Source organism: Diadema setosum, chromosome 2 (assembly GCF_964275005.1).
Source record: "Diadema setosum chromosome 2, eeDiaSeto1, whole genome shotgun sequence".
NCBI classification, from domain to species: domain Eukaryota; kingdom Metazoa; phylum Echinodermata; class Echinoidea; order Diadematoida; family Diadematidae; genus Diadema; species Diadema setosum.
Window position 1 is genome coordinate 21,176,394 of NC_092686.1, and position 9,245 is coordinate 21,185,638.

The window sequence follows — 9,245 nt, forward strand, 5'->3', positions numbered from 1 at the left end:
CAGTACATTAACATCAAATGGCATGTAATCAAATCAGGAGTAGAGAATAAATCTTCTCCAGGGCTTACAACTGTTGTAGACTGATCACGTCGTGATTTCGGAGAAACAGAAAGTACTCACAAGTTTTCTACACACCTACATTTTTTTTTATTTCATCTTTGTTTAACACAATTCACTTCTATTTTGCTTGTCTGCTGAAGTTTAGCCAGCCTCCCATATTTTGCCAGGCATTGTAAATTGATTAAATGTATCCGTGATATTGTATTAAGGAATACTTTGAAAGATAACACCAAGAAAACCCCCACAAAACAAACCATCCATGGCAGGGCACCGATCTAACCCTATACCGTATCTGCCATGAATGTGTACTCAGAGGAAACAATTTGTTCAGAGTTAATCCTTGATTCCTCGTTTCCTTGATTTTCCAGTGGGAGGCCTTCACCGTCCCGGAGCTGCAGAACTTCCTGCGGATCCTGGACAAGGAGGAGGAGGAGTACATCCAGCAGGTCAGGCGCAAGTATATCAAGTACCAGAGTTTCCTAGAGGAGGCCATGAAATCTGCACCAGGAGCAAGCCCAGAGAAGGAGGCTGTTAGATCTTGAGGTGGAGAGGCATGGCTGCTACATACAGTCCCACATATTGTTTCCTGTGTGGTCATCACTCATTTGACAAATCTGTCTACTCGTAGTTTAGACCTTATTTGCTTGTTGTATGTCTCTTTTATTCTGCTTTCAGGGTTAGTGTTTAAAGCTTGTAGTGCAACTGAGCCTTTGGTATCTTGTGACTATTTTTGGCTTAGGGGATTTTTTTTTTTTTTCGTCAAATAAGAATTGGGGAATCTGGGAATACTTGGAATTTCATCTGGTTTTAACACCACTTACTGGCACGCACAGTACAAGGTGTGCCATTGTGGAATGCCTTGGTGGAGGGATGTCTCAATAAATTGACTTGAATTTGAAAAATGAAAAAAAAAATGAGAATTGGCTAACAAGACATACTAGTAGATGGAGGATTGAGAAAGGTTGGAAAAGATGAGACAACATCTCAGAGATATTAGGATGTTGTTTTGAAGAGCTGTTAGAATTGACATTCCCTCCCAGCTCTCCCCTTTGTTATACCAACCTCATCCTGTGCTTTGCTGCACAGAGCTATATGAGGAGGGTACAAGGGTCGACAATGGAACATTCCATAGCTGTTTGAAATTTCAATCAGCAGTCTCAATTATAGGCCATTAGTTGGGAAAGAAAAGAAAAAGTTTCGTATTGTGATTGGTGTCAGCCCAGAGATCTTATTTCCAGTATTCCTTTTCAAATGGACCATTTGATGTCAATATTCATTTATCCTCTCATGGTGAGAAATGGAATGTATAAAAGGAGAAGTTGGAAGTATCTCAAATAACCAGGCAACACTTGTGATTTGAAGTTATTTGAAATGCGTATGGCTGTCATATGGTTGAAAAGTATGGTTCAATGTTTGACAAGATTGTGGCCAAAGAGAATTTGAATGAAGCTTAATGAAAAATCAGATGTTTTCGTTTGGTTTTAGAGACTGTGAAATTCAAAGCATGAATTTGATGTTGCATGAAAAAGATAGAAATCAAACATTACTTAAGCTCAAAATTTGACAGTTTGTATAAAAAAAAAAATGAGTAAAGGTCTGATTTGAGATACTTTCAAGTGAAATGGCAGCTATAAGCACAAATTTCCACTTGGCGAGAATGAGACAATGCAGGATTCAGGAAGAGATGTTGATATTTTGTTTTCTTAATGACTAAAGGGCTTATCAAGCTATGACCAAACAATGTCAGACTTGTGTGTGCAGGTGAAATGTCGTACCAGCCACAAGGTCCGTGACTCGCCAGATGGGTGGACAAAGTTTGCTGCCATGTATTTGTTGTGTCAAGTTCCTGCTTAAAATCCAAAGTGAACAAACATTCCTTTTCCGAGAGATGGATATGTGTATCAATTGGTGTCTAAACTGGTCTGTAAAATTTCAGCCTTCTTGGATGTAAAGATTTCTTGATGTAGGTGTTATAGATGCAATAGAGTTTGCTTCCTGTAGATATGCTTGCTGTGCTTTTTTTTTCATCTTTTTTTTTCAATCCATTTGGTGAATGACTACCTGAAAGAGTTTGTATGAGATTCATTCAGTGAGCTGCAGTTAAAGAAGCAAAATGAGATTCCAAAATGAAACACTTTAACAGAAAATTTGATGCTAAATACATTGTTCCTTGGACATTAGTGACAAAAGCAAGGAGACAAGAAGAGATGCTCAGATTGGAGCTGCAATCAAAAATGATTTTTATCATGTGAGGATATTTTAACCTGTGTTTGATCAGTTTCTCATTTTGCTGCTTGTGTGAGCTTATGTCATGCTAGTTTAACTCATAGTTGCACATTTACTCAAAGTCTTGTGTAGATATTCTGCTTGTGGGTGCAAATAAGAACAAAATCATTCTCATATTGAATGTATTTTGGTGTGATGAGTGTGTGTAATTACAAGGCTCTGTAGGGCTCTACTTACAATATGTTGCAATCTAGGTTAATGGGGGCTAGGATTTATTGTAAGGTAGATTGAGGAACTTTTATTTTTTTATATGTGTGACAATAAGGAGAAGTGCATTAACTTATATTTTACCAAACACATCAATGTATAGGACATAATGTTGTGAGATACTAAAGTATTTGTATGGTTACTCCTATCAGTATGAATTAAGTAGCAGAGACCAATGAGATCTATCTTTTAATAGTGTTGGTAGTGAAGAGCTTTTTTTTTTTTTTAAACCTACCTCTTTTTATGTGGCAATTCATATCACAAGGCCCATTTCCATACCAATTTTTAAATACACAGTCTCTCCCTAGTCGCTGTGAATTCCTAGTTGCACGCCACTGAGTGTGAATCTCAATCAGTGTCAACCTAATATTCTGGTTTCTGAGCCATTTTCTAAAAAAAAAAAAAACCCATCTGGGTTCAAAACAAACCATGCTGAGCAGAAGCACAGACAATGGGGAAAAAATGAGAGATCAATTTGATGCATGAAGGCAGATCATGCTTTGTTGCATATACCATATTTGTGCATCACATGTATTTTTAGGATGCAGCGTACCGGACATAATTCTTCAATATAGCTATCCCAAATTCAACATGTCAAGCAAGACAGGGTAAACATCAATTGCCCACAGCTTTGAGATCTCTCACCACCAAGCTCTTCACTGCCAATACCAAATCTAACACAGTATTTTCTGAAATATATCAATGATTCATTATAGGACCAAGACACCAGACTGATTGTAGTTACACTTACTTTACGGGATGGTAGACATCACGTAAGCAGTTCCCTTTTATCACAAGAATCTGCCCACTTACGCTCAAATGTATGTGTATGTCAAAACAGTGTATGGATCATTATCATTGTTATTGGGGTTTTTCTTTAATAATGAGCTGCAAGATATTTTCAGGTGCTAGGGTGATTAGGTATAGGGTTAGCTATACTTTTTATTTTTAGTAAAAGCAATTCAAGTTTTATCTTGCCAGGTATTTGTATTCTTTGTCTCAGTTTGGAAAAGTTTGGATATTGTAAATTACTTTTCTTTTTAAAAGTGTAAAGATATATGTTGTACTTCAGGGACTAACAGTGATTAACTTGTAAGTATGCCATAAGGACAGTGGTGCTTGAATTGGTCTATCCCTAAGTGGAATGAGGCGAACTCTTATTCACATAGGATTACAACACAACTGACTTCTACCTTGATCAATTGAACATCTCAGTCAAATTGTGAGTTTTTTGTTTAAGTTTGGAAAGATTGTTTGTGGTTGTTGATTTTTTTTTCTCAAAGATAGGATGTTTCCATGAAGCACAGAGTCCTGTTCTTCTTATTGTTTATCTGATAACCTTGGACCTTGAGTACATTCCTTGTGTCAATTGAATCCAGTGCATTTACTCCACAATCATAGGACTTAATTAGTTGTGCAATGTGGAGATTATACAAGGTATGTGCAAGCATGTTCCTCCTTTCAAAGGACTTCAACATCGATCAAGTTCCTTTCAAATTGGGAAAGAAGTGGTTGTTAAAAAAGTGATATTGATGGAGAACCCTGAAACAGACTGATATCTCCAGTCTGCAGTCAATGCCTTGTCACCTTAAAATATCCCTGTATATCTATTCCTGTGTGACTTTACAGTTAATGATCAGGTAGGATTGTGTGATGCCCTTTTGCAGCCATATCTTGACTTTCACAGTCATATGGACTAAAGTCCAGTGAAAGTCCCTCATTTGGGCACTGATATGATAGGAAGATCTCAGGCGAGTTGTCCAGAACAAATTTGCTGGTTTGGGAGAGATACCAAATTTCTTTGACAATGCCTGACATTCCACTCACTGGGTGGCCCTAAAACTTAACCGCTCCAGTCATAACAGATTATGGTATGCTTGCACACACCCTGTATATAATTCCCATGTGGCTGTAAGATAGCCAACATGCCACTCATGAATAGGATGTTGTAATTCCCATGTGGCTGTAAGACAGCCAACATACCCCTCATGGAACCAAAGCTAGGTGTAATTTATGTAGTAACTGAACAGGTGTGAATCCATAGTCATTCTATCTATGTATACGAGTGTATCTGTGTATTCATGAGGTTTGAAGTGTATAATTTTGGTTATGTTCATATTTTTGACACCTTGTCATATATTACTACTAAGGCTGCAAAATGACTCCCCAGAGTAATCCTATACTTGTTCTCAATGTAAGCCCACCTGTTTTTGAGAAACGTGAGGAAATATCTTCTAGGGCTACTTAGCGTATTTTCATTTGTATGTTTTATTATTACTATGACTATAATGTGTCTTCTTTGACAGTATTAATGGTTTATAACTTATTCCAGTTGAAAATTCTTGTCCAAGTGAGCAAGAGGTTTTCACATGTAAAATAGGCTGTATATCTTGTAATTATTTGAGGACTGTTGCTGTGACGTTCGAGTCTCCAGGACTATTCTTTCCCAAGTATTACGTGCAAACTGCTGTTAATACAGACATTGTGATGCCTAGCTGGTTAGTCTTGTGAGATTATTTGGGCATGATTCCTGAGATAGAGCTGTCAGTTCAGTGGAAAAGAGCTGAAAGCAGATGGTAAATATAAGGTGTACCTGAAGCCACCTCAGCGGCTGCCTCAAAATGGAATTTGATATTTGCACAATCATGTATGGTCTGCAACCATGCAAAGTGTCATGGCAGAGTAAGGCAAGAAGTGAAATGTACCTCGGGTAGCATGTAGGCAGAATTCTAGTTCTGTGTTCCCTGCATCTTTCAAGGGAAGGCGGATGAATTTGAATTAAAAAGCAGCCATATCTCAGTATTTAGGTGCTCTGAAAATCTCAGTGGACTACACAGTGAGGCATCATGGTCATATATCTTAGACATATTCTACAAAGTGTGTGTATCAAGCACAGGACTGAAGTAGTCTACGAGTTACAGACTTCGCTTTTGTGTTTTCGCTTTTGTGTTTTCGCTTTGGCGTATAAAGGCAGGAATTCAAGATGAGAGTGAATGTGCATCAACCAGGGTGATTTAAAGACTCCCTGGTTTATGTGCAGGATATGTCTTGGATTTGAAGTGAACTTGAGATGATATATTGTGTGTGGAAGGTTGCTTGAAGTGACCACTGGAAGTCTGAATCTAGATTAGAGGATACTGTGTAGATCAGACACCAAATTGTTTTGTGCTTGGACAGTGCCATACTCTTAACCACGTATTTCACTTGCCTCTGCTTGCTATGCAGACGGTAATTGATTTGTGACCCATGGCAGAAGTGTGAAATCCCCCATGTGATTTGGTTTGCTTTGCAAACGTCATCTTTGCTAGTACCTTCTAACCATCACAGTGGGTAAGATAGCAAGGGCACTTGCCAGCTAGTCACCTATCAGTGAAATCTGTCGTAGCTACAGAGTGCCGTTTTTACACCAAGGCTTTCTGTTGAGGTAGAACATAGTGAGGGCACATCTTCAAAAGCCGGTCTCTCATTTCTGGTTGTACAACTGTGTGGCACTGACAGGCTTTCAGCAGCTTACTGTACGTTGCTTCAAGAACCAGGGAGACTGAATGAACCTATGCATTCTCAGCAGGATTATTTGTAAAGTAGGGGCATTTCTATGGTAACCACAGTATTGTAAACTATGTAAGATCAAGGTGAATAAGGACAGATCAAACATAATGTACATAGGATATCTAATATTGATCTGTGTCATGTGACTACCTAGGTACTGTATACATGTAAATAAGAGTTAAGGTGTAAGATAGGCCAAATCACCAGTCTTTGTAAAATATGTAATAATACTGTAAATTAATGATACAAAAACGCCAAATCTATACCATTATATCAAAGCAAGGACTATGTACTATTGCATCTTCTTCCAAGAAAAGTATGAAAGAAAAAAACATGGACAAAAAAAGTGCTACAAATATATATATTTCAAGATATGCATGGCATGTTCTATGAATTTTTTTGTATGAGATGTAAGTGCTACTTGTGCTACAAAGGGAGCAAGATTCTTGCTGACTAATTGCAAAAGATGTGTTTTGATGTGTGGCAGATTTGAGTCAAAATGACGGGTAGAGGCATGGATTTTTCCTGCAATCGAAGTTATTTATGGCATATTTGCAATCTCCGGAATGAGAGAATGCCAGTGGTTAGTCTGTCCATCAAGAACCGGATGATCTGTGGGTATGAAGCCTTTTGCACAGAAGTGGTACCAATGACAACGTCTGGTTGGTCCTTCTGAAAGAGTGCCAAGATCTGCCCCTCAGGGGTAGTCTCACAGCCGTGTGTGTGTGTGTGTGTGTGTCAGAGAAAGCTTTTTGTACATGTCGGCGACATTTGAAGAGGCTAGATATCTAGTACCAGGTAATGCAGTGATTGAAAGGAGAGATTGATTAAGAATGCATGTATTGGTTTTCACCAGGAGGGAGAGAGACATCTTGGAATATCCAAAAGTGATGGACAAAGAACAGACAGACTGCATTGTGGGTTTTTTGTCTACAAAGAGAGTACGTTTATGATGTGATGTATATTTGGTCACAGGAGCAATTGTATCATGTTGAATTGTGAATCAGTGGAAGTCTACTGTCATCAAATTGACTTCAAACTCCAAAGTGTGTGCTGTAAACGTCGTGCAAGAAGTTGCTGCTCTGTGGAGGTTCTTTTTGTCTTTGTTATGTGAAAGGAAGAAGTGTAAAGACTAAGGCTGTACCTTGAAATAAGGAGTTAAGATTTTGTCATTTCCCTGTTGGACGTGGGGAATGATTTCTTGTAAGGAGGTTAGGATGGTCTCATGAATATGAACTCTAATTTACTGTAATAAATTAGGAAGATTTATGAAGATGTAAGGAATGTTTTGGTTGTTGCCAAATGTTTCAGGTACTTTATATGTCTCTAACATTTTATTGTTTTTATTTTTTCCATGTCAGGGAATCACAGAGCCTTTGTAATGCATGTTTGAAGATTTGAAGAAAAAAAATATCAACAGTTTTATGTTTGTGCAGTATTGTCGGCAATAAACTGTGAATTGTTGAGAGTCTGAAAATCACTTCCTGATCCAGCACTGTTGTCTTCCAGTATTCTGAATTATCGAAGCATGTAGTGTCAATGTGAACGGTGCTCTGTGTGCGTGCGTTTGTGTGTATGAGTGGGAATTTTTAAGACTCTACTTCCTTAATGGAAGTATGGTGTAGTGCGATTCCATAATGGAAGTAGTGCTTTTTTTTTTCTTCTCCTTTTTCTCATCTTTTCTTCTCTTGCTTTCCTCCTTCTTTGCCCAAGATATACAAGAGGAACATTGACTATACCTGTAAGCGTAGGAGGCAAATGCCGACTGTGTGAGGATAAAATGTAGGTGTGGAGTATTGTACAAATAAACATGTTTTTGTGAGATGGAATGATCAAACATGCTTGATTAGGCACATGCCAGCACTCCCTGGCAGATAAAAAGGTGTGGAAGTGATTGTGTACAAGATGCATGTATATGCTGTGTTGTTAACCTGAACTAACCCCTCTTGGACTACAACGTACTTCCATTCTCTTGAATTCATTTCCCCCGACCCTCGGATTCCCCATCATAAACTGTAATACTTACCAGGTTTGGCTACATTCTTCTTAGGCCATACAACTAGATGACAACCAGAAGGCAAATGGACTAAATTGTATCAGACTCAGTTGATACTTTTAAGGATTGTATAGTACTGGTGGAGATGAGAATTGGGCTTTTAACTTTTAGTAAGATACCAAGAAACCACTTATAAAAATAGTACAGAGCATACCATTTTAAGAGGAATTAAAAGTTTATTAGATGAAAATCGGTTTTGGAATCACCGAGACATCCAAAAACAAAGTAAAACAAAGCGATCCTAATAAAAGGTGGGTCCCACCTCTCAGTAAGAATGCTCTGTTTGGATATCTCAGCCATTTCAAAACCAGACTCAGTTGATACTTTTAAGGATTGTATAGTATTGGTGGAGATGAGAATTGGGCTTTTAACTTTTAGTAAGATACCAAGAAACCACTTATAAAAATAGTACAGAGCATACCATTTTAAGAGGAATTAAAAGTTTATTAGATGAAAATCGGTTTTGGAATCACCGAGACATCCAAAAACAAGACTCAGTTGATACTTTTAAGGATTGTATAGTACTGGTGGAGATGAGAATTGGGCTTTTAACTTTTAGTAAGATACCAAGAAACCACTTATAAAAATAGTACAGAGCATACCATTTTAAGAGGAATTAAAAGTTTATTAGATGAAAATCAGTTTTGGAATCACCGAGACATCCAAAAACAAAGTAAACCAAAGCGATCCTAATAAAAGGTGGGTCCCACCTCGCAGTAAGAATGCTCTTTTTGGATATCTCAGCCATTTCAAAACCAATCTTCATCAAAAACACTGAACCCCTCTTGGAATTATAATGCTCTTTCATATTTCATGAGAGGTCTCTCATTATCTCACCAAAAATATTAGAAACCTAAAGTTAGGTCTCAACCAAAACTATATGCTCCCTTTAATACCCATGGGCTTATGGGATATCAAAGCTCCCAACTGACCAATGAAAATTGCACTTTGGTGTCTGAACCAGGGCTGGACACTAGTGTTCGCCCACCTGCATGGAAGAGTAAAATTTCATGTTGGGCAAGTAAAAATTATGAAAATGGTGCAAAATTTCTGTATCAAATATGTTTTCCTGTTCGTTTTCGAACTT

General features: G+C 37.9%; 1 protein-coding gene across 1 annotated transcript in view; it reads left to right on the forward strand.

Annotated features, from left to right (window-relative positions):
• Positions 1 to 796, forward strand: part of LOC140246227 (ras association domain-containing protein 1-like) — a 73,912-nt gene extending 73,116 nt beyond the window's left edge. Inside the window, exon 8 of the mRNA XM_072325682.1 lies at positions 429 to 796. Coding sequence (XP_072181783.1) covers positions 429 to 602 — 174 coding nt within the window. The 3' untranslated portion in view covers positions 603 to 796. The remainder of the gene's footprint in view (positions 1 to 428) is intronic.
• Positions 797 to 9,245: the final 8,449 nt, after the last annotated feature.